The sequence below is a fragment of the Melanostigma gelatinosum genome (genome assembly GCF_949748355.1).
Source record: "Melanostigma gelatinosum genome assembly, chromosome: 16".
In the NCBI taxonomy this organism is placed as follows: domain Eukaryota; kingdom Metazoa; phylum Chordata; class Actinopteri; order Perciformes; family Zoarcidae; genus Melanostigma; species Melanostigma gelatinosum.
In genome coordinates this window covers 23,432,168-23,458,150 of record NC_136649.1, presented here as the reverse complement: position 1 = coordinate 23,458,150, position 25,983 = coordinate 23,432,168, and the positions used below count along the sequence as shown (strand labels likewise).

The window sequence follows — 25,983 nt, the reverse complement described above, 5'->3', positions numbered from 1 at the left end:
GACCAGAACTTATCTCCGCTCCTGCTCATTATTCCTCAGCAAAGCGGGGATTTGCATACAATTCCAGGGCAGAAAAAAGAAAAGAGCGGAAAGGAGGCCCAAAAGCTAAACGCCAGATTAGTATGTGAATACTTCATGTGATCAGGAAGTACAATAATGCAGAGAGAGACTTGGTGTCATGTGTGTGTGACGTTACACAAGAGCAACGCGGGGCCAAAGGCAGGGCCTCTGTGGGGGACGGGGTGACGGCTGGGTCTAATTTACTGGTGTAGTCAGCACCATCTGGATCGCTAATGTGTTGCTGTTGATTACTGTTGAGCGCCGAATCCTCAGTGTGATCATTTTTCTCCAGACTGTTGAACACTGAAGAGAAGTTCAGGAGCCAACACGCCCACAGAAAACCTTTCAACGGCGTCAGCGGTCCGGCGGTTGATCCCCTCGGGCCGCAGTGGACGGAGCGTGGCGCCAGAAATGAAGAATTGAAGCTCCCTAATATTTTGATTCATCGCTTATTCTACAAAGAGTCTTTATCGACAGCATGCCCTCTCTCTTTGGGATGCCGGTGTATTGGGGTATTTTAGGATCTTGATATGTTGGTCTCATCAAGTTATTGTTTCTGATTTAGTCTCAGTTTCTTTACTGCTTTAAACAGCTCTTGAGTTATTTTAGGGGAAGTTCACACGTCACATTTTTAGCACCCTGAAATCCATTGTCTCCAATGTAGACGCGTGGGAAGGAGCGCAAAGCAAGGACGACTCAAAACTGCTCATTATGTCCAACTAGCTGCTCAATTCTCAAATATATCCAATTTATAGTGATGCCAAGCAGAGAAAAGCAGAGACTCCTCACATTGTGCGAGGCTGGAACCGGCAAGTTCATGCAATGCTGCTTGTCGAGTGTCGAGGACTGATCTACTCATCACTGCAGCACCAATGGAAACATACAGTGCCTGTACCGCCACAAAGCACTGGAGAACTTTTTGGAAATAAGTTTCTAAGGTGCAAATTAGGAACATGCGATGAATAGAAAACGGTTTGGAGGGAATATCTCACTTCCTGTGCTCATGAATGTAAAAATGAAAGGATTAGAGAACTCTCACAGATTGTGTGGAGCTCTGAGAGGCAGCGTTTCTGTTGGCAGCAAAGCTTAGAATCACCACAGAAGCCTCGTCGGCCGGTTCGCTCCGTGTCAGCGGCCGATCAAAGCCATCGACTCCTCCATGGTTCCAGACCCATGAAGTCATTCTCTTCTCGTGACCTCGTCCCCTTCAAGGCCAACGCTAACTTCCCCAACACACTCAATGACATGTGCTTCATGTCAGCAGCATAACTTAACATTACTGTAGCGGCTAATCTCAAGTGTCAGCGGTGTGCTGTGTCACCGAGAGGCAGGCCGATGGGGGCGGCGAGATGTGCCCAGCAGAGGGCCACTCTTTTTGGGGCCGCAAAGGAGCTCGCAGCGCAGCAGGTCCCGTCAGCCGGCCGCCGGGCAGCTTCTGCTTTTAATGGCTTCTGACAGCTACGTTGGAGTTTTGAAGGAAAGCGTCGTTGACGGAGGGAGGGAGGGAGGGAGGGCGGGAGGGAGGGAGGGAGGGAGGGAGGGCCGCTCAACAGGTTCCACAGAGATAAACAGAAGGACGGGACAGAAGGAAAGGGAATAATACGGTGGAGCCGGATGACGTGTGTGTGATCTGTAAGTGCCATCGAGTAATGTTTCACAGAACATTCCTTCTTTATAGTTTGATTGTGACAACAGAAAGAAAACTGATGAAGCTACAGGGTACATGCAGATACAGTTTTATCCTTTATTATGTTTACGATGTCAACACGTGCAGCCATGCTGGTGCTGTGACTGACATTTGGTTCAATTCTGTACAGACATGCATGGTTTCCAGATGATGTACCGTCTGGTGATGCTCGGACTTGTCTTCATCTTCAGGTTCAGACTTCTGTTTAAATGCTATTGGATGGATTATTCCCATTAATCTTATGTAATATGCATATTATCTTTGCATCGTGTCATGTGTCTGCATAAACTCTAAATCTACCGTTGAAATAATAAGCAGCCGCTGTTGCACGCTCCGTCTGTGTTTTCTAACCTCGCGTGTGATCAGTGTCATCAGGCAGCCGTGGAGAAACGCTCCACGAGTCCACAGACGCAGAGCGGCCGCCAGCTGATCGCTGCAGCTGCTGCTGCTCCACAGCGGGTATTCAACTGGAGGCTGTTCTAATCTCTACCATATCACGACATGTTCACTAAGGCACGGAACAGGAGATCGCAGCGCTTTAATGTAATTAGTCTGGGATTTGCGTTTCATTACAAACATCATTAAATTCAGATCCATTCTTCATCAGGAGAAATGAATAAATAAAAAGAAGGGTGGGAGAACTCCTCGCCGACTAATCTGGCTGCTTTGATGTTGCGAGCGGTTTAACGGCAATGAAGCCGTCACAGAACACACTTTGAACATCGTAAAAGATCTCCATCGTGGTGGGTCAACGTGCTGGTGACTGCAACAAGTGGAGTCAACGCAAATGGACAAACTCCCTCAACTGCATATGGCATGCACGGCACGCCTACGCTACTCCCTAACCACGGGAAGGCAAACAGAAGAGAGAGAGAGAGAGAGACAGAGAGACAGAGAGAGAGCGAGAGAGATAGAGAGAGAGAGACAGCGAGAGAGAGAGAGAGACAGAGAGAGAGAGAGACAGAGAGAGACAGAGAGAGAGAGAGAGCGAGAGAGAGAGACAGCGAGAGAGAGAGCGAGAGAGAGAGACAGAGAGAGAGAGCGAGATAGAGAGACAGAGAGAGAGAGAGAGAGAGAGAGACAGAGAGCGAGAGAGAGAGACAGAGAGAGAGAGAGAGAGAGAGAGACAGCGAGAGAGAGAGAGAGAGAGAGAGAGACAGAGAGAGACAGAGAGAGAGACAGAGAGAGAGAGCGAGAGAGAGAGACAGAGAGAGAGAGCGAGAGAGAGATACAGAGAGAGAGAGAGAGAGAGAGAGAGAGCGAGAGAGAGCGAGAGAGAGCGAGACAGAGAGAGAGACAGAGAGAGACAGAGAGAGCGACAGAGAGAGACAGAGAGAGCGACAGAGACAGAGACAGAGACAGAGAGAGAGAGAGCGAGAGAGAGAGAGAGAGAGAGAGAGAGCGAGAGAGAGAGAGAGACAGAGCGAGAGACAGAGCGAGAGACAGAGCGAGAGACAGAGACAGAGAGAGAGAGAGAGAGAGCGAGAGAGAGCGAGAGAGAGCGAGAGAGAGCGAGAGAGAGCGAGAGAGAGACAGAGAGAGACAGAGAGACAGAGAGAGATAGAGAGAGAGAGAGAGACAGAGACAGAGACAGAGACAGAGACAGAGAGAGAGAGAGACAGAGAGAGAGAGAGAGAGAGAGAGACAGAGACAGAGACAGAGACAGAGACAGAGAGAGAGAGAGACAGAGCGAGAGAGAGAGAGAGAGAGAGACAGAGCGAGAGAGAGAGAGAAGCTTGCACACTGCCCACTCTGAATGCAGCATGTGTTTCAATTTAACATTCCACTTTGCCTTCGCTCCGCTGCTGTTTATGAACCGCTTTCCAACACTGCGATCTCTGCCAACTGCTGGATTACCAGCCGCCTACGAATACCCAACACACACACACACACACACACACTGAAGGCCAGGAGAGTGAGTGAAAAGGCAGGAAAAGAAGGGCTGTTATTGAGAAGGGATGATTTGCAGACGAGGAGGCAGAAAGAGGACAAACAAAACAAAAAGTGGAAAATGTTACCTCGCTGATGAAGGTAAAGCTGCATGAGTGCGAGGAAGACAAATGAAACGCTATGATGGGGGCGATCTTCTCTATGATCCCACCCAGCAAGACGGAGGGTTTAGGTGGACCAGAGGAGGCCGAGGACTCTCAGAGCTGCACCGGAGGGCTCCTGAGGCCGGCAGTCTGAAGCGGAGAGGACTAAAGGCCCTCACATGGAGGATGGAGGCAGGACGTTCTCCCTCCTCTTCAGGAGGAGGAGGAGGAGGAGGAGGAGGAGGAGGAGGAGGAGGAGGGCAAAGGGGGAAGGAGCTTCGCACAGGGCCAACCAGTCAATTCACTTCCAGAAGTGATCGGGGAGTTACTTTTCAAACACGGCATCTTCCGTGTTGATCTCATGCTGCACCAGTGCGTCTAAATAAGAAATTCATCGAAGTTTGATCAAATATCTTTCGTCTCTCTCTGTGTGTGTGTGTGTGTGTGTGTGTCTGTCTCTCCAACCTAACACTATCTAATAAAACACAAATGGCCCAAAAGATATCCCAAAAATGGATTTCCACAGCTAAAAGCCCGTTGGTTTACACGTTACATGGATTTGTAATATTCTGTCCCAGAACAGAATAAAACACGAGACTTGTTTTTGTTGACACAGCTTTAGAGAGAACTTCATTTCGGAGGCTGTAGTTTGCGGCGTTGAATACTCCATTAAACTGAGAGGTATCTAGAATACACATGTTGATTTAAATGGGGTTGGGGAAGTTTAGCTAAGTGTACCTAATAAACTGGCAGCTGAGCGTAGAATATTGATTACTAAATTCAATAATAACAAGCCCTAATAACAACTGTTGGACTCTATGAATAAGTAATAAATCCAGGAAGATCGATTCTCTCACGTTTCTCTCTTCTACGTTCATGTGATGGTGAGTTTCCTTTTCTGCAACATCTCATTCACATTCATTCCAGTCATCGCCGACGTCGCTCATGTTGTCAAAGCACAAAGCCTCCCATTTACAGATTTCAAGCGTCATATCGAACCGGTCGGCTTTCTTCCCCTGAATCAACACGACACCGTCAGTGGACGCTAAACCTCAGATGTCACAGCTGCATGTGTCCGTCAGTCAGAATTAAAGCTGGCCAGTTAAGATGAATCTAAGCAGCACAAAGACTCCTCTGTTGTGGATTTCAGCGCACTAAAAAGTATTTCATTTCTTCTATAAATACATTTATCCCAGTGTGCAGCGTTTAGACTCGTGCTGGGATGAAGCGGTATACCGGTTTAAATGTCTCGTATGATATGAATGTTTCATGCCGGTGCACAGCCGGAACAACTGCTGTCGCTCTTCAACAGGCAGCACAATATATTGTGTTCGCCGCTAAGCGCGCTACGGTCGGAGCTAGTTGTCTTAAGTGTGTCGAGAGGGAGCCCTAGTCATGGTTATAACAATTAATAACTCACAACTAACGCTCTTCAGCACGGCAAAACACCACGACACAACAGTTTGTGACACTAAAACAATTTGTAACACTAATAATTGTACATTTATAAGATTACACCACCGAACGGCATGCTGGGTACAACAGTCGGCTAACAGCTAGGAGAAGCTCTGTCGCTACATTAAAGAACAGAACAGAGCGATGCAGGAGGAACAGAGAGAGACCGGAGATGCACCGATACAACTTGTGCCCAAGGGAGGAGCGGTGTCCGCTGGTTGGAGGTTTTTTGGTTGTAAAAAATCCGACGTAGATCAAAAGATGATATGTTGTAAAGTTTGTCGAGCCGCTGGTATTGCAACACGAGCAATTTACTCCATCACCTCAGCCGAAAACATGTGTTGGAATACGAAGAGTGCGTGCGATTACGGTCCGCGGATGCTTTTTGGGGTATTTTGGTCAGACACATATGCACCGCTGATTACCGTAATGTGTGTGGTATTGAATGGCTGTTGGTACAGAGGGTGATAAGAAGCTGTACATGGAGGGACTTAGGGGAATGTAGGTGAAGGAAACAGGAAGTGACGGAAACAGGAAGTGACGGAAGACACGCCACACAAACAGCTGTTCACCGCTCGCTGGCCGGTTCTTGTTAGTTTTCGGCGTTATTTAATTAATGCGTTAACGCGGAAAAAAAAAATACCGTGATATACCGTGAAACCGCCAGAATCTTACAAAATACTGTGATACACATCTTTGGTCATACCGCCCAGCACTAGTTTAGACCTACATTTTAAAACACGGTGAATTATGGTAGCGGGACGGTAACGATCATAATGTGAGCAGGATGTGCTTTAAAATGCATTGCAATAGTCTTGTTTCCTCACATATGAAAGCATGTGCATTTATCTCAGCGAAGCATTAAAGCATAAGTAGCGTAGCTTGACGAAAATGACAATTGATTGTACTGAAGCACAAAATGGTTCAGACGTCAAATGAACGAGCTGTACTGGCGACGCTTACTTGAATCTTAATGGGCCACGTGAAGTTGCTGACGTAGACGAAGAAGGTTATGTTCGGGCTGTTGCGGAAATCAAAGTTCTCGTTGGAGAAGCTGTCTTTGAACTCCTTGATGTTGCTCCGGGAGACGATGGGGATCTCCTCCCCGCTCTGAGTGCCTGCTGAGTGACAGAGAGAGGAAGAGAAGAAGAAGGACGGAGAGGGAAACGAGGGTTCAGAATGTGAAGAGGTGGACAGGAGGATGGGGGAAACATGAGGGCAACGATAACAAAGCTAACGGGATCAGGCCACAAGCTGAAGGCAGACGAATGAGGAGCTTGTGAAAGACTTTTTAGAGATTTACAAATAAAAGGAATACTTCCCTCGCAGAGTAATCATGTGTTTAGCAATTACTCACCCTGTTAGTAGAGAAAAAAACGTAAAAAATCTTCACCGACTAAAACGAGCTCCCTGGTTTATATCCGTCTCATTTAAACTCAAGAGAAGATGAACTTAAACTACAACCAGCAGCTTATTTTCCATCTATACGAGATGAGCACATGGAAGATGACAGCGCTCTCTCTGTGTGATAACCCCACGTTAGGATACCAAACATGTTGAAATGGCAGGAGGAGTAACGAGCGGCTGAGTTTAACCGTCCCTCCGTCATTAACGCTGAATCTGAGCCGTTCCTCGCAGCACCTGTCCACGTGAGAGCTGCCAACTTAATTAAGTGTTCAGCTGCAACCACATTTTAATTATCAGTTAATCTGCTGATGATCTTTTCAGGCAAATTATTGAGATGATTGAGACATCTTCAAACTGCTGTTCTTGCCTGACAGTAAATGACGAAGGATCTTCAAATGACGATGAAGTAAATCAGAGAACTCAGAGAAAATCCTTACATTTGAAAAGCTAGATCAAGAGTGTGTGTTTTCTACTTGCTGAATGATTGTTGGGGACATCTGTTGTGCTCTTATTGTCTTGGGGGTGATCTGTTGTGCTCTTATTGTCTTGGGGGTGATATGTTGTGCTCTTATTGTCTTGGGGGTGATCTGTTGTGCTCTTATTGTCTTGGGGGAGATATGTTGTGCTCTTATTGTCTTGGGGGTGATCTGTTGTGCTCTTATTGTCTTGGGGGAGATCTGTTGTGCTCTTATTGTCTTGGGGGTGATATGTTGTGCTCTTATTGTCTTGGGGGTGATCTGTTGTGCTCTTATTGTCTTGGGGGTGATATGTTGTGCTCTTATTGTCTTGGGGGTGATCTGTTGTGCTCTTATTGTCTTGGGGGAGATATGTTGTGCTCTTATTGTCTTGGGGGTGATATGTTGTGCTCTTATTGTCTTGGGGGTGATCTGTTGTGCTCTTATTGTCTTGGGGGAGATATGTTGTGCTCTTATTGTCTTGGGGGTGATCTGTTGTGCTCTTATTGTCTTGGGGGAGATCTGTTGTGCTCTTATTGTCTTGGGGGTGATATGTTGTGCTCTTATTGTCTTGGGGGTGATCTGTTGTGCTCTTATTGTCTTGGGGGTGATATGTTGTGCTCTTATTGTCTTGGGGGTGATCTGTTGTGCTCTTATTGTCTTGGGGGAGATATGTTGTGCTCTTATTGTCTTGGGGGTGATCTGTTGTGCTCTTATTGTCTTGGGGGAGATCTGTTGTGCTCTTATTGTCTTGGGGGTGATATGTTGTGCTCTTATTGTCTTGGGGGTGATCTGTTGTGCTCTTATTGTCTTGGGGGTGATATGTTGTGCTCTTATTGTCTTGGGGGTGATCTGTTGTGCTCTTATTGTCTTGGGGGTGATATGTTGTGCTCTTATTGTCTTGGGGGAGATCTGTTGTGCTCTTATTGTCTTGGGGGAGATCTGTTGTGCTCTTATTGTCTTGGGGGTGATATGTTGTGCTCTTATTGTCTTGGGGGTGATCTGTTGTGCTCTTATTGTCTTGGGGGTGATATGTTGTGCTCTTATTGTCTTGGGGGTGATCTGTTGTGCTCTTATTGTCTTGGGGGAGATCTGTTGTGCTCTTATTGTCTTGGGGGTGATATGTTGTGCTCTTATTGTCTTGGGGGTGATCTGTTGTGCTCTTATTGTCTTGGGGGAGATCTGTTGTGCTCTTATTGTCTTGGGGGAGATCTGTTGTGCTCTTATTGTCTTGGGGGTGATCTGTTGTGCTCTTATTGTCTTGGGGAGATCTGTTGTGCTCTTATTGTCTTGGGGGTGATCTGTTGTGCTCTTATTGTCTTGGGGGAGATCTGTTGTGCTCTTATTGTCTTGGGGGAGATCTGTTGTGCTCTTATTGTCTTGGGGGTGATCTGTTGTGCTCTTATTGTCTTGGGGGTGATCTGTTGTGCTCTTATTGTCTTGGGGGTGATATGTTGTGCTCTTATTGTCTTGGGGGAGATCTGTTGTGCTCTTATTGTCTTGGGGGTGATCTGTTGTGCTCTTATTGTCTTGGGGGTGATCTGTTGTGCTCTTATTGTCTTGGGTGATGCACAGAGACCTACCGGTGAAGCTCGAGGCCCAGGTGATGTTCAGGTTAAAGTTCTTCGAGGCGTTTATGAACATGTCTAGATCCCGGTTTGGCTGAGGAGGAAGAGAAGACACAGAAAGTAGTCATCATCATCGTCATCATCAGTGTTATTGTAGTCTATCACAGAGGTCTTCCAACAGGGGGTCTGCGGCCCCTAGGGAGTCCGCAGAGGTACTGCAGGGGGTCCGCAAAATTTTTGGTTAAAAATAAAATAAAAAAAAGAATTTTGTTTTTCTCTAAACATGAATGTGTCCATTGTTTTAATAGTTCAGTATTGTATGAAAGGTAACAGGTATGTTTATGCATGGCAGTTGCACTAATCGGCCATCACTCATTTTCGTTTCCACATTTCTGTTTAAAATGAAAACATCAGTTTGAATATCTTGTGTGCATGATTATCATGCCATCAACAGACAATGTTGATATTGGCATCAGCTGACAAGGTGTGTTTATAAACTGCAGTGGCACGGCCTCCCTAATCACTGTACCTTGCACATGTTTAAAATAAAAACATGAACATATGAACCTGTGGATTATTTGAATAGCTTAGTATTGAATGCAGGGCGGCCGTGGCTCACTGGGTAGAGAGGGTCGTCCGGCAACCGCAAGGTCGGCGATATATATATCTCAGTTTGGGGCCTTGGCCTGAAAAACGTTGAAGACCTCTGGTCTATCATATTAATGTGCAAAGGAGGATGAATCACTAACAACATGTAGAAATAGTGTTTCTAGATCAAAAGGCCTCTTGGCATTACAGTAATGCAGAGCCCCCCCCCCCCCCCCCACACACACACACACACCAGTCTGCACTGCTAATGGAAGCTGCATTAGCAAAACAAATGTTTGAACAGGAGTCGGTGATGAAAATGATTTGCATTAAAGAGGGAGTTGTTCAGCGATATCTGCTGCGATAACCTCGAGTGGGTGCTGAGATGTTTACTTTACTGGCTGACAGGCAGCGTTCGTTAATCATCATTTAAACACATTTAGAGATGACTGAGTAAAGATGCTCTGAATATTTGTTGTTACATTTGTGTAATTTATACATTGTTGTTCTGACTAATACCTGCTGAACATCACACGACACCCTCGTGCAGAAGGCTGGAGGAGAGTAACGTCTCTACAGGACATTATACATGAAGTCACAGAAGAGACACATCATCACAACGCTATTTCTTGTGACTTAAAAAGCACAACGGGATTACAGCTCTTGAACTGGTACTTGTTGTTGGGGGGGGGGGGGGGGGGGGGGGGACCATCTGCAAAGTTTAATCAGATCCTCGTGTTGCAGTTCCGTCTCCAGATGCTGCAGCCGCGTGAACAGGACCGGACCAGCTTCCACTTACAGGGAAAACATCTGTGTGATAAGTGTAGACGCATCATTCATTTTATTATTTTCTCTTTTTTACGATCTATAACGTGTTCTTATATTATTAGAAGTCATGCTTCTTTGTGCCAGTGCTATATTGTAAATGTTCTTTAGTAGCTTGTTATATTCTAAAAAAATGTTCAGTTTAATTATGCGGATATACCTTTTTATGTACTGTAGATATGAGATCTCAGTCTCAAAGGGACTTTCCCCTCTTAATAAAGATACCATGTTGATATACTGTAATATATCGTATACTGTAATACCGTTTATATTCTTTTAACCGGGTTGTAACGGCGCCAACAGGGGAAGTACTCCCATCATTACGGTCGCTGCTTGACTTTACACTGGAGTTGAAATGTCTCTCCACTTCTCAGCGTGGTCTTTAATGTGGAGCTCGTGGTTATTGTGGATGTAGATTGGGACTTTCTGTGTTCTCGAGTTAAATAAACCTTTAAAGATCCTTTCGCTGGAGAGTGAACCGTCACGAAGCAGAAGACGGGGCCGTCGTCCTTTTGTACATTTAGTTTACAGGACAGCAACATTTTACATTAGTTCTTGAGCACCGGCCTCTCTTAAGACTTTCTTATCGTTACTATTATGTCATAATCTCTGTTATCATCATTACTGAATTGGTGAAGAAACAACAGGAGAAGTGTCGCGGTGAGAGAAAATCATGGTCGCCATCCTGCACCGGCTTTGCGATCTCTAATCCCAATAACAGCTGCTGCGACGGCGGGGCGCTCGCTGCTCGCCGCTCACATACCTCCTCGGGCGTGGCCACGAAGTTGATGGCGGTGTAGTAGCGGTCGTCCTCCTGCGACAGGCTGAAGGTGAACTGGTAGTCGATGAGGAGCGTGTCTGAGCGTGGAGGGGATTAGAGAAGAAGAAGAGCTCGATTAGTTTGAAAGTCACACAAGAACATGTTCTCACACAGCGCTCGGGGCGGAAAATGACCCAGAATCCTTTTTTGAAATTGATTGACTTTTTTTGGGTGGGCCTGAACATTTCACTGCGTCTGTGGCGACGGTCTGAGCGAGCTGCACTGAACAACAGCTGGACGTCTCCGTCACAGCAACCGTGATGACGTGTAGAAAGCCAAACTCCACCCAAAGTATTTCCACTTGTTTCAAACCTGTCTGTCCACTTGTTGCTCCAGCCTCTCGTGAACTCTCCTCATGCCACCAACACACATCTGAACTCAACGAGTGTTTGTTACTGCTGGCACAGGCTGACGTTCAACAAGATTCACAACACTGCAAAAACAAAGCTTCACCAGAACGACACTCGATATGTACCGCGAACACGTCTCACTCGCTGCTGCTGCTTCAGTCTCTTCCCGTCTCCATTAAACAGTTCAAACCGTTTACTCGCAACGGATGATTCTTTTTTTACTGTCGATTGATCGGTAACAGTAAGTATCAGAATTCAAGAGGCAACCTCATGAAAGTCAAGATCAAAAGATTAGGAAATTATTCAAAGAATATTAGAAAAATATGAGTAAAATATGAGTACAATATGAGTAAAATATGAGAGAATATGAGTAAAATATGGGAGAATATGAGTAAAATATGGGGGAAATTATTTTTAAAATATGTGAAAAATACTAAAATATTATTATTATTATTATATAATTCATTTAAACTGCTAGACGCACGTCAGAGAGGCGGGTTACTAAACAGCAGCGGACGACACGAGTTGACCCATTTAGTTCGACAGCTTTGTGTTATTTATAGCTCCTTCTGTACGCTTCAAAAATACATTATTCAATGATAAAATAATGAGGAATAAGTGTCTATGTGCCATGGAGGACAGAGTTAGTTAGAATCCCACGGCGTCCACATGATCATATTCCACAGCACGTAATGATCGTTGACAGGAAGAAGAACGACAGCAGACTGCAGAGCGTGGAGCGCTGCAGTCTGCGGCGTCGCAGCGGGGGAGGAAGAGGAACGTCACGCCGTTCTTCAGGAAAACACTTTTCACCTGCGACTTGTTCTAAGAAGCGCTGTTCCTCCTCGGGCGGTTTTCTTTTTTCCCTTTTTAAACATCAAACTACTTGAGACCTGCTTTGATTTAGGAGTCGTGTGTCTCGGCACACACACACACACACACACACACACACACTGAAGTCGATAATTGGATTTCCACTTACAGTAGCATGTTCCTTTGAGGGGGTTTCCTTGGTAGCGATTCTCGATCTCACACCTGAAAGAAGGAGGCGGCCGACAGGTGAGGGGAAGGGAGGCGTAACACGGGAGGGAAGAAAGCAGGCACATTAGGAGGATTTAATTGCCGATCGTGGGAGAGGTGTTGGTGCTCTGCTTCAGTCACAAAGAGAAGCAGGAGAAAGAGAGTGAAGCTGACAGACATCACTGACACGCGACAGAGAGTCGCCTCATCTTCACACTGATGGTTTGTGAAAGTTGTCGAGTATTTAATGGGTTTTGGGGCCCGATGGTAATGAAGGCCAGAGTTGAGATTAGTGCTGCGAGCACGAATGAACAGCTGCTGTTACTGGACGCCAGACGAAGAGAGGCACCGAGTCTATTAGCATATTAGCATCTTCGCTTCAAGGTTTCTGTACATTTACGTTTCTAATCAAAATCCTTGAATTTAAAGTGGGTTTTTTTTTTTGGCACTTAACAAAAAGAGTTGAGTTTTTTTGAAAATGTGTGCAAATACAAATTCATTTCAATGAAGTTCACACAGAACACGAGTTTCGGCAGCCTAGAGGCGTGTGTAAGAACACACGTAAAGTTCATGGAAACTCCTCTGAACCTCACAACACACAAACATCTGGCAAGCTCCTGAAAGAACACGGCCGGAGTTACACCGTGTACAGGAGCCAGAAACGGTCCTTGAACGAATCACAAACAACAAACGAATAAATCATAAATTTGTTTTAATCAAAATTGCTGATATAGTATCGCATGTGAGAGCCTGATCCAAAACATCCATGAACTGCTCGAGGCTCAGAGGGTAAAACATTTTCCGAGGCAGGACAGGCGGGGACAGACTGGGACAGACGTGGACAGACGGGGACAGACGGGACAGGCGGGGACAGGCGGGGACAGATGGGACAGGCGGGGACAGATGGGACAGGCGGGGACAGATGGGACAGGCGGGGACAGGCGGGGACAGGCGGGGACAGACGGGGACCGGCGGGGACAGACGGGGACAGGCGGGGACAGACGGGGACAGGCGGGGACAGGCGGGGACAGACGGGGACAGGTGGGGACAGGCGGGACAGACTCACAGGTGGCAGCGGTCTCCTTTGATGCCCTTGGTGGTGCAGAAGCACTTGCCGTTGTTGGGGTTGCAGATGCTGGCGTGGCCGTTGCACTTGCAGGCTGAACAAAAGACACGAGACATCAAACTTTAAGTGCATCAGTAAGTGAAGACACACCACCACGCTTTTATGAACACACATCGAGTGACGTTGATGGGTTGACTCTTATGTAACATGGTTTTTATATGTTGTGTGTGAATGCAGCAAAGCGAGAGGTTTTCTGAACGGACTCTGGTGCTTAGAAACACGACCGCTTCTGTCCACATGTTCTTGAGTATCACATTTGATTCAGTTAAGAGTACTTGTGTTTTTACTAAATACCAGCTTTTCCTGTCTTACATGAACTTTGACACGTTATGAAAAGTTCGATGGTAACTCTGCTTTTCCTGACCGTCTCATCAAGTGTCTCATTCTCCAAGGAAAGGACAAGAAGGGAATAAATCCAGAAGTTTAGTTTCAGAGCCGACGTTAAAGCTGCATCTCCCACAGGAGGCAGAAATAAGAAGCATCAACAACGAATGCATAATACTGACAAGATGAAGATATGCAGAGCGGCTGGTTTATGGCCGTCACTGATGTAGAACTAAGTCGAGATAAATACACACATATTCCAAAGGGACACATGGAATTAGAGCATCCCGACAAAAAGAGAGAAACGTGGAGCGGCTGTGCTTATATCGGTACGCTCAATTACGCTGTTGAAGGAATGGACGACTGATTTGTTTTCTGATCGACCGACTGTCAGCGTTAGCTGCAGGGAACATCTGCAGGCAGACATGAACCACTGAGGAGTTACATGAAGCCGCTTCACTCGGTGGCGGGCGGACGGATACTCACGCTGGCAGCTGCCCCCGTTGGTCGGATCTCCGTAGAAGCCGGAGATGCAGCTCTCGCAGTGCCGGCCGGTCGTCAGGTCCTCGCACTTCTCGCACACGCTCTGGTTGACACACTGGCTGTGACCGTTGCACTGACAGGCTGTCGGAGAGCAAACAAAGCCCACGCTGCATGAACACCACCGGGAAAACGACAATGAACAGCCCAGGCCCACACACGAGGGGAGATGGATGTTAATATGAGAGCACAGAACGTGGAACGTGTCCTCGTGTGACACGTAGCGTTCCTCTGATTTCCTCTGTGACTGGCAGCTTGATCTGTCGAGGTCGACTACAGGTCTGTGGATGTGAGAGAATCACAGGAACAGCTGCAGGGCGCTGGCTTCTACTTCCGTTAGCCTGGATCGTAATGAACGGCATAAAACAGGAAGACTCTCAGATATTATAGTCATTACAGGGCGAGTAGTTTTATGATTATATACACGGAGGAGCCTGAGACGATGGTTGTGCGTCGTTACGTTTGGATCAGAAGGTTCATTACAAACTGGACGTGGGGAGCCTGAGAGAGGGAAGACCGCCGCGCTTCAGTTCTATACGTTGTTGATTTGGTTTAGTTCGCTACATGTGTCCAGTTCTGTTCTGGGGTTCAGGGCCTGGTTTTACCGTGTATATCAGAAGTTTCTCACTTGCTAAATATATGGATCTTGGAGTATCCCTTTGAAAAGGATATTCACTCAAAAAACAATAAACAGTTTTCCCCTTTGTTCTTCCAAATGACAAGTGACCCGACTTCCCTTTAAGTTCAGTAACGTTCACAGAACACCGTCGCAGAAGTGCGTGCTGGTCGGCGGTCACCTGGGCAGTGGATGAAGGACCAGTTGTACTCGGCCTCGCTGGGGCACATGCTGGCGTTGAGGGCGGGCTGCGGGCTGGCGGGCAGGCCGGGCAGGGTGGACGGGGCCGGGACCGAGGTCTGGAAGGGCCCGCGGTACGAGCCCTCGATGCACTGCCCTCTGCCCGTGTCGCTGGGGTCGGTGCACCAACCGCAGCCGGGCTGGTCCAGACACTGACCGCACGTCCTGTAGCCGGAGCAGTTCTCCGCTGCAGCAGAGCACACGGCAAGCAAAGAGATCATCAGATCATCAGACCTGTCATTCAGAAAGGATCGTCCTGCTACAGTGTTAGTGGTGAGTACGTTAGTAAATATCTGTAATGTTTGTAAATATATCATTCAGATACATCATATCAGAGAGAGACAGAGAGAGACAGAGAGAGAGAGAACGAGAGAGAGAGAGCGAGAGAGAGAGCGAGAGAGCGCGAGAGAGAGAGCGAGAGAGAGAGAGAGACAGAGAGAGACAGAGAGAGAGACAGAGAGAGAGACGGACAGACAGACAGAGCGCGAGAGAGAGACAGAGAGAGACAGAGACAGAGAGCGAGAGCGAGAGAGACAGAGAGTGAGAGAGAGAGAGAGACAGAGAGAGACAGAGAGAGAGACAGAGAGAGAGACGGACAGACAGACAGAGCGCGAGAGAGAGACAGAGAGAGACAGAGACAGAGAGCGAGAGCGAGAGAGACAGAGAGCGAGAGAGACAGAGAGCGAGAGACAGAGAGCGAGAGCGAACGAGAGAGAGAGAGAGAGAGAGACAGAGAGAGAGAGCGAGAGAGAGAGCGAGAGAGAGACAGAGAGCGAGAGAGACAGAGAGAGAGAGAGAGAGAGAGACAGAGAGAGATTTGTGCGCACTTAAAGTCGAATGGTTTCCACTGAAGATGTGCCGATGCTGCAGAAAGGTTGTTACACTGAGGTATGACATCATCAATGAGTCAAGTCAGCCGATGAAAAGATATGATAGATTACTAACGAGATGTTCAGCGCGATGCCTCGTTACACTAATTACAGGAATGTCCTTAAAAGAAAAGCTTCAAACCAAGTAAATGTTTATCAATTATTAAAACTTCATCTTCCACATATGAAGACATTCTCGCATGTTCAGATGAACTGTTTGTATGGAGTAGTATCAGTGCCAGGCATAAGGAATGACGGAGGAGGAAGATCTTTTTATTTCGCATTTCGAGAATTTCCTTGAAATGCTAAAACTGAACTTTCAGAAAAAAATTCAACGATTTTTTTCTTGTAAAAATTCTGAGAATTAAGTCGAAATGTTGAAACATTGTTCGATTAAAGTAAAAATCTTGACAAAAACAAACTTTATTCTCAAAATGTTGAAATGAATACGCGAGAGCGAGACGTCTTACGTGGACAGCTGTTCATGGTGTACCACTCCATGCACTGTCCGAAGGGGAAGGAGGCCACGTAGGCGTTGGAGTCCACGCACTGCTTCATGTTGCTGCACCACATGCACTCAGAGCTGCTGCTGGTGCATTCGCTGCAGGTGGCTCTCATGGCGCACGGCGTCCGGCACTGCTTGGCGCTGTGGTTGGCTGGGGAGCAATTAGCAAGAGGTTATTGCCGGAGCCCTTTGGAGAATGAATGGGACTCTATCCAGAGAGCAGACACACCAAGAACAGATGAACAACGTTGATCCTCAAATACAATCACAACTCTGAATGTTTCAATCACAAGTCAAGCTGTGAGTAAAGCTGCTGCTGAGGGTTCAGAGAGTTTCAAATAAAATGTTGAGACAACTTAGGAGCCAAGAACTTTCTTTGCTTTTCAACTTTCAAAAGCAGATTCTGATGGTTGCGTTGTTGTCAGGAATCACACCGTTGCCCCGGACGTCAGCGACACAAACAGAAAGCACGATGTCGGCGATATTTCATGGAACGTGCACGACTCTCCTTCACGGAGTGTTGTGAACCCACCTGGCCGCTCACACAGACTGCCGTTCACCGGGTTGATGCAGGTTTGTGCCTTCAGTCCGCTGGACGCCGGCTCGGCCAGGTAGCCGCAGAAGCCGGCGTCGCTCGGCTCGCCGGGGAGCCACTGCAGGGTGGTGTTGGTGAAGGGAGACATGTCCTCCCAGCACCAGTATGACACGTTGATCTTCCTGAGCCCCACCCACGGCGTCACTGAAGCCTTGTACTGCAAACACATGACAGGAAGACAACGTCAAAACATCCACACATTCTTCTCTTTATCATCCATCGCTCTGCAGAGTCCGACTCCTGACCTGCAGGCTGTTCACACAGAGAGGAGAGGACCAGAGGTTCTACATCTTTAATGTACAGAGCAGAGAGGACCAGAGGTTCTACAGCTTTAATGTACAGAGAGGAGAGGACCAGAGGTTCTACATCTTTAATGTACAGAGAGGAGAGGACCAGAGGTTCTACAGCTTTAATGTACAGAGCAGAGAGGACCAGAGGTTCTACATCTTTAATGTACAGAGAGGAGAGGACCAGAGGTTCTACATCTTTAATGTACAGAGCAGAGCGGACCAGAGGTTCTATATCTTTAATGTACAGAGAGGAGAGGACCAGAGGTTCTAAATCTTTAATGTACAGAGAGGAGAGGACCAGAGGTTCTACAGCTTTAATGTACAGAGAGGACCAGAGGTTCTACAGCTTTAATGTACAGAGAGGAGAGGACCAGAGGTTCTACATCTTTAATGTACAGAGCAGAGAGGACCAGAGGTTCTACATCTTTAATGTACAGAGCAGAGAGGACCAGAGGTTCTACATCTTTAATGTACAGAGAGGAGAGGACCAGAGGTTCTACATCTTTAATGTACAGAGCAGAGAGGACCAGAGGTTCTACATCTTTAATGTACAGAGAGGAGAGGACCAGAGGTTCTACAGCTTTAATGTACAGAGCAGAGAGGACCAGAGGTTCTACATCTTTAATGTACAGAGAGGAGAGGACCAGAGGTTCTACATCTTTAATGTACAGAGAGGAGAGGACCAGAGGTTCTACAGCTTTAATGTACAGAGAGGAGAGGACCAGAGGTTCTACATCTTTAATGTACAGAGAGGAGAGGACCAGAGGTTCTACATCTTTAATGTACAGAGAGGAGAGGACCAGAGGTTCTACAGCTTTAATGTACAGAGAGGAGAGGACCAGAGGTTCTACATCTTTAATGTACAGAGAGGACCAGAGGTTCTACATCTTTAATGTACAGAGCAGAGAGGACCAGAGGTTCTACATCTTTAATGTACAGAGAGGAGAGGACCAGAGGTTCTACAGCTTTAATGTACAGAGAGGAGAGGACCAGAGGTTCTACAGCTTTAATGTACAGAGAGGAGAGGACCAGAGGTTCTACAGCTTTAATGTACAGAGAGGAGAGGACCAGAGGTTCTACATCTTTAATGTACAGAGAGGACCAGAGGTTCTACATCTTTAATGTACAGAGAGGAGAGGACCAGAGGTTCTACAGCTTTAATGTACAGAGAGGACCAGAGGTTCTACATCTTTAATGTACAGAGCAGAGAGGACCAGAGGTTCTACATCTTTAATGTACAGAGAGGACCAGAGGTTCTACATCTTTAATGTACAGAGAGGAGAGGACCAGAGGTTCTACAGCTTTAATGTACAGAGAGGACCAGAGGTTCTACATCTTTAATGTACAGAGCAGAGAGGACCAGAGGTTCTACATCTTTAATGTACAGAGAGGAGAGGACCAGAGGTTCTACATCTTTAATGTACAGAGAGGAGAGGACCAGAGGTTCTATATCTTTAATGTACAGAGAGGAGAGGACCAGAGGTTCTATATCTTTAATGTACAGAGAGGACCAGAGGTTCTACATCTTTAATGTACAGAGAGGAGAGGACCAGAGGTTCTACAGCTTTAATGTACAGAGAGGAGAGGACCAGAGGTTCTACAGCTTTAATGTACAGAGAGGAGAGGACCAGAGGTTCTACAGCTTTAATGTACAGAGAGGACCAGAGGTTCTACATCTTTAATGTACAGAGCAGAGAGGACCAGAGGTTCTACATCTTTAATGTACAGAGAGGAGAGGACCAGAGGTTCTACATCTTTAATGTACAGAGAGGAGAGGACCAGAGGTTCTATATCTTTAATGTACAGAGAGGAGAGGACCAGAGGTTCTATATCTTTAATGTACAGAGAGGACCAGAGGTTCTACATCTTTAATGTACAGAGCAGAGAGGACCAGAGGTTCTACAGCTTTAATGTACAGAGCAGAGAGGACCAGAGGTTCTATATCTTTAATGTCTATGGCAGAGGAAGCCACATCTTCTTCCCATATCGGTAACGCTTGTGGGCATGTTGTATATCTAGATTCCATTTTAAAATGATGAAAGAAATTGAACTTGCATGTTTTCTTTTTTTAAGACTTCGCATCATAATTGTGTTATACTGCAGGATAGTTTTGAGTGATTGTCGCCATTATTGTGTTGTTTCCATAGAGGCGCTTGTATATTGAGAGGTGACATCGAGTAGAATGTGACACCCTGAAACTGAGAGACAACGTCATCGCCAGGAGCTCTGTAGCTGAAGACTGTTTCTGAGATTGATTTTCACCAAATATCAGATTTTCACAGCTTTGTTGTGTTTTTGTTGTTGTTAGGAATCACAACTTTGACCTGGAAGTCAGCGACGCAAACAGAGAGCATTATGTCAGCGAAAGTTCATCTGCGCCGACGTAAACTGCCCTTTGGAGTGACCGAGCGGCTGTAAAGGCAGCAAGACATGTAAGCATGTCACGGCTCAACTGGACAGTTTGAGAACTCGTTTTATTGCAGAGAAATGAGGTTTTTACCTCTTCTCTGCCTTTAAGCCCAGAGATTACCTGGAACTGACCAACAGAATTGAATTTAGACCAACAGGGGAAATCTACACAATCCCATTAGTACGGATGGAAACCACTTTCCAACTCCAGCCCAGGCGTTGTGATTCAGACGAACATCTGCGTGTCTTATTTAGCTCCGGCGGTACATGTGGGCGTGGCGGCTCCAGGGGAAGACGTGGGAGCGGAAGTGGCTTACATTCTTTGCACGGTGGCTTTCAGAGAGGGATGGCGGCGTCGGTGCCCGCTGGGTGATCTGAGATGCACCATGCAGCCGGAGACGACACCGTGTTGCATTCAAGTGCAGACTGGATCGTTGGAAACTGAACCGGTACTTTCTCCACACACACGCAGGTGAAGGTTCGCTTGATTGATGATTAAAATAGTTTACAATTGATTTTTGGTCAATCTATAACATGCATACGTATTCTGGGTATTCACATCTCCTGCTTAATAAATGATAAAACGATAATGACATTAAACCTGAAACAGGTTACGCTAATAACAGGCTAATATATTAGCCGTTAAGAGTCCAGCCCTCATGGTCTTGAAGCTCTTCAACCTTTTTAATTTACAATTTACATTTGAGCCAACATTGAACTCAGTGTTCCGTGAAATATAATCTTACTTGATACCTTGACTGTCAACATTATCAGCCCACCGTGAGTAAAGAGTGCCGGATGAGATGCAGTCATAAAGCCACCGTGTGTGCAGCTGGACTGCTCTCCTGTATTCTGTGTGAACACACAAGCTGCAGAGACTGAAGCCGTCAGTCACACGTCTCTACCTGCACACGTGTGACCTGCACACGCGTGACCTGCACACGTCTCTACCTGCACATGTGTGACCTGCACACGTCTCTACCTGCACACGTCTCTACCTGCACACGTGTGACCTGCCTGTGACGAGATGAACTGAGTCCATTGCTGGGATGGATTTCTGCGTATCTGCTCTAGCGGAGCGCGTAAGGGACGTCCCAGGAAAGAATCTGTTAATGGAACGTTTGTTTCACGCTCACTGGTCCGAAAACCCCAGAGAAACGCTCACCTGCAGGGAAACCAACAGACGGCATCTCAACCGAGAGCAGCTCGCCGCTGCCCACCACTGACAGCAGTCAGGATTTGAGATAACAGGAGAAATAAAGATGGTTTATTCGTGCACTTTTATAGTTTCCTTTCTTGAGTCAGTGTCTCAGATCTGGTTGGATTTCTTGTTTCATCGGCCTCAACATGAAAATATCTGCTCAAAGAAGAGGCTCTGAACAATATATTCTTTTAGATGAAATATAAATATAGTTAAGTTTGTCCTCCTCCTCCTCCTCCTCCTCCTCCTCCTCCTCCTCCTCCTCCTCCTCCTCCTCCTCCTCCTCCTCCTCCTCCTCCTCCTCCTCCTCCTCCTCCTCCTCCTCCTCCTCCTCACTTACCAACACGCTCATTATCTGCAGCTCCTTCAGGACGAAGTCCACCTTCTTCTGCGTGGTGAGCGAGGCCAGGACGGCGTTGTGGCTCCTGCAGGCCAGCTTGGCGTTGTCGTACGAGTCCTTCGCCGTGATGAACTTCAGACAGGAGTTCCCCACCAGGTGCCAGCTTTCACCGCAGACGTTTTCTGGAACGGAGAGAAGCGATGAGGAGTCTGAACTAGAGACACGACGGCTGATATGAACGTCAGCAGGGCCTACCGGGGTCCATCTCTCCTGGTTATCCACCTTAACCATCTGTAAATGAAATACTCTTTAGACAGTTAGCGCCCATCTATTCGACACCTCTCTTAACGGTTGTGAAGTTGAATAATTTTAATAGATTTCTGTATTTTACAAGAAATTAGAGAAAAATCGGAAAAACAAATATTATTTTTCACTTACGCTCCCAAACTGAACTACCCAGAAACATGAGAGGCAGAGAACAGAAACACGAGAGGCAGAGAACAGAAACACCACAGTTTTTCCCGCCACACACAGTCACGTACCTGGCAGCGAGATGCACTCCTGGTTGCGAGGTTCCCACTGACAGTTCTGGTCCACGGCGCAGCTCTTGCAGCTGGTTTTCTTGTTGCACACGTACGAGGGGTTGTCCTTGGGGCACACGTCATACTCCCCTATGGCCCCCTGGGAAGAACAACAGATGACGTCGACGATTGAAATGGTGGGCACAGGCTAATGTCGGTATACTTTTGTATTACATGAGACATTGACACCGCTGTGTTTAGCATCATAAACATGAGTCAGCTAAGACGTTCACCAACGTTAGCTGACTGATCTCGCCAGAGCGTGTTCCCGAGACAGACGGAGGTCTCAAGCAAAGTTAAATTTCTCCGTTTTAGTGTCAGTATCTTCGGAAGGTATGTGGCTTGTGTAATTAGAGGAAACAGACTCAGAACCTGCTGAAGTTTCCTCCTAAAGGAGACACCTAAACACATGGGTGCCTCTGCTTCCACTCTTAGGATTCAGAATATCATCATCACCAATCATTACACTCGGTGCTCCGCTGACTCATATGGAACAAAATAAAATGTGATTCCGTCACCAAGAAAAGGCAACAAAATGTTCCAGATTGGTCAGATATTGAAATGTTGTGGCCGCAACGAGAAAGAATCTCATCATGTCCAAATTAAAATCCTTCTTTTTCTGACTGACAATGTAGCCATTTAAGCAGAAAGCCACATCATCACAAGTGTCGGATTATCAAATGACTGCAGTCAGAGAGGCCGAGCCGTATCGATCAAACGTTCTAGAGACGAGTGCAGATCAGAGCCCGGAGGAGACATTAACCGTCACATCGCATCTCAACGAGACTCAGAGTCAGAGACTCATCAGCTCTTTATATTATCCGTCCTCAAAGATGACACATCCCGATGTATAATGTGTAAAAACTCTAAGGAAATGAACATGTATGTGTCCTGGAGTGTCACTCGATGGAGAGACTACCCATCGATGTACGACAGCAAGTCTGAAATCTCAGTCCAGATGTGGACCTGATGTGCGATGTTGGAGGTAGCAGGTCAGTTGGCGTCGGCGGCTGCTTTCTTACCGTGGCTGAAGTGCAGTTGCTTCCCTGAGACAAGCACTGGCTGGAACACCACTGGCAGCCGTTGGTGTTGGCAGTGCAGCTGTAGCAGTCCGTGTACTGGTCACACCTCTCGTCAGCGTCTGCACAACATGGGACATAGACAGGAAACAGAGGTTTGCTCTTAGAGCCGGTCGTTGAGCAGACACCTGTGGTGGTGGCCGTATTCTGGTGAAAGTAACACGATCACACTGTTCAGAACACGATTATAAGGAACCACGAAACAGGTTTGTTTACAGAAACAGTCACAATGACACCATTCATCGCAGCCACAAGCTGTGCAAACAGTCCGAGTCAGGAGCTGCAGCCAAACTGAAGATTCAAATTGGAACATTTTACAATTTACAATGCACGTCTCATTTAAAAGTTTTGCCCAAAATAAACCGTTGGCACGAACCACATCCTGTAAAAACCATTAAATTCTGCGCCGCACATCTGAGAAGTCTGACTGAACTGCAGGCTGATGACACGGAGCAGCGTTTCAGTTCAGGTGGTGAACATGGACATAGTTCAAGATGTATAAACCCTACACACTGTGCCTTTAAGTAACAGTACACGAGTAGAAGCTAAATGTACTGAAACGTATCAAGTAGTCAGCAGACATGTTGCAGTGTTCCGTTATTAAATATCACATTTGTGTATTATTCTTACTTCAGCAGCATCAACTACTGTCGTCTGTCACGATGGAGCTCGTCGTAACAATGTTGTATACAGGTGGATGGCTTTAATGATGAATGCACAATATTTAAAAACCATCATCGTGTGTTCTGGATGTAAACATCTTGATCTAAAAGATGAGTGAGTGAATCGTACAACATTAGTGACACTTCGTTACGGTCCACCACTGCCAGAATTCATAATTCTCACAATTTAATGTTGATCTACTGTTTCAACTGATGGAACTTCTCTTAAACGGAAGCAGAGGGACTTCATTTAGTCCTTGTTCAGACGTCATGGTGAAGTTTAAGTCATGCAGATTGTGCCGTGAACCACGGATCACTGGACACCTCGTGGACGTGAGGTTTCTTCAGGGGGAACCGGGGCAGCAGAGCAGGAAGGCCTCGCTGCTATTAAATGTGCTGGAAGATATTCCAGTTTCCATCTGCCAGAGGAGACGAGACCGGCCGTGTCGGGGAAACAGAGGAATTCTTCTTTTTTTGTGACAAACAGAAGAGAATCCTCAGCAGGAAGCCAAGAGACCTGGCTTCCTGTCCCTGATGATTACAGCTTCCTGTCCCTGATGATTACAGCTTCCTGTCCCTGATGATTACAGCTTCCTGTCCCTGATGATTACAGCTTCCTGTCCCTGATGATTACAGCTTCCTGTCCCTGATGATTACAGCTTCCTGTCCCTGATGATTACAGCTTCCTGTCCCTGATGATTACAGCTTCCTGTCCCTGATGATTACAGCTTCCTGTCCCTGATGATTACAGCTTCCTGTCCCTGATGATTACAGCTTCCTGTCCCTGATGATTACAGCTTCCTGTCCCTGATGATTACAGCATCGTGCGCACGCGCGTGAATGTAGTGAGATGTGCTTCTAGAGCACATGCACACCACCTCATACACTCATCAAAATGCTGAAGCTAACAATTATTACAAATTCATGATTGTTGACAGCAGGATTTATGACAGCGGTTATGTGATTCCAGCATGATTTCAAAAGCTAAAAGCTAGAAATAAATCCATCTGCTGAATGAGTTATTCATTCATACAAATCCACACATGTGCACATCCGACGCCGTGCACTCTGTCACACTTCGTAATGAACTGACAGCCATCCCACATGTACCGTCGCCCTCAATCATCACTGCACTCATGCTCATGTGCTCCCCAACGTTTCCACCATTCATCTTGCAGCACAAAGGGGCTTCTGTCCAGTCCCGTGTACCCGTCATTATTCACAACAGGAGAATGATTCCAAGACCAATACATCGTAGAATGAGTTGTTTCTCTGCGAGTTCTTTGTGAGTCCAAAGAACAGAGATATACACATCAGAAGCATTAAAGCGCTGCCAGTCACCAGCACTGTTCTCCCCTCGTGGCTCCTGATGAACGATGACAATCACTAAAACTGTCCAATCAGCAAGTTGCCCGTCAGTCTGTCTTTAACGTCATGTTCACTCCTCGCAGTTTGTTTGTAAAAAGTCAGCGTGAACACACACAACTACTGACATTATTGATTGATCTGTCGGTGATGTTTTCAAATATCTTGTCAGAAATATATTCAATTTAAAAGTGAGAGAAGAAGCGGACCCTCACGTGCAGCTGCTGAACGTTTGACATGGTCTTGTGATGAATGACTTAAAGCGCGGATCAGAACTGTGGATCGATGTTTGAACCAGTCTCAGCACATACTCTCACATACAGAAATGACATCATCGCCAGAGCCAGCAGCACCGAAAGATGCATGAAGGCCACGCTTTCTCTCACACACACACACACATGAAGAAACACCCCGGTGACACATTCTTTTGCCATCTTCACTCTCTGATGTGTGAGGCTGCGTTGGCAGTCTGTGACAAACAAGCCGCTCCTGCCGGTGTGTGCGTGCCATCGGACGTCAGCGCTGTGAATGCAGAGGAGCTCTGCAGCAACTCCAGCAAGGACAGCGAGCATCCAAAATAATCTCGGATTACTTTCACACGGCAGACGTGCACCGGCGCGAGATTTTAGAGAGCACCGCCGGCGTCACCTACATGACCGGGTGTTGCAGGAGGCCGGTAGCTGCTGCAGCTGCTCTCCTGCGATGGCGGTGCCCTCCCAGGGCAGGCAGGACCCTCGGGTGCTGTTCCAGACGCAGTGGATCCCCGGCCAGGCCCGGCTGCAGGACTCCAGGCTGGAGAAGGCCGCGCAGCTGGGCGAGGTGTACACCAGGACGTCGCTGAGCAGCAGGCTGTTGAAGCCGCCGAACACGTACATCACGCTGCGGGACGAGAGGGCAGAGATGTTAGAGGGCTACAGGAGGGGAAGGGGGGTGAGAGGATGGAAGGGATTCAGGAAGTAAGGCCGGCCGACTC

At 46.9% G+C, this 25,983-nt stretch overlaps 1 protein-coding gene across 1 annotated transcript in view; it reads right to left on the bottom strand.

The window, feature by feature from the left end:
* atrn (attractin) overlaps nt 1-25,983 on the bottom strand; it is a 92,251-nt gene that overhangs the window by 44,554 nt on the left and 21,714 nt on the right. Inside the window, exons 12-24 of the mRNA XM_079286606.1 lie at nt 25,663-25,889; nt 22,927-23,045; nt 21,866-22,004; nt 21,324-21,505; nt 17,021-17,240; nt 16,454-16,639; nt 15,056-15,301; nt 14,205-14,342; nt 13,335-13,428; nt 12,231-12,283; nt 10,842-10,936; nt 8,681-8,759; nt 6,199-6,356 (exon numbers count right to left, since the gene is read on the bottom strand). Of these exons, the coding sequence (XP_079142732.1) occupies nt 6,199-6,356; nt 8,681-8,759; nt 10,842-10,936; nt 12,231-12,283; nt 13,335-13,428; nt 14,205-14,342; nt 15,056-15,301; nt 16,454-16,639; nt 17,021-17,240; nt 21,324-21,505; nt 21,866-22,004; nt 22,927-23,045; nt 25,663-25,889 (1,936 nt within the window). The remainder of the gene's footprint in view (nt 1-6,198; nt 6,357-8,680; nt 8,760-10,841; nt 10,937-12,230; nt 12,284-13,334; nt 13,429-14,204; nt 14,343-15,055; nt 15,302-16,453; nt 16,640-17,020; nt 17,241-21,323; nt 21,506-21,865; nt 22,005-22,926; nt 23,046-25,662; nt 25,890-25,983) is intronic.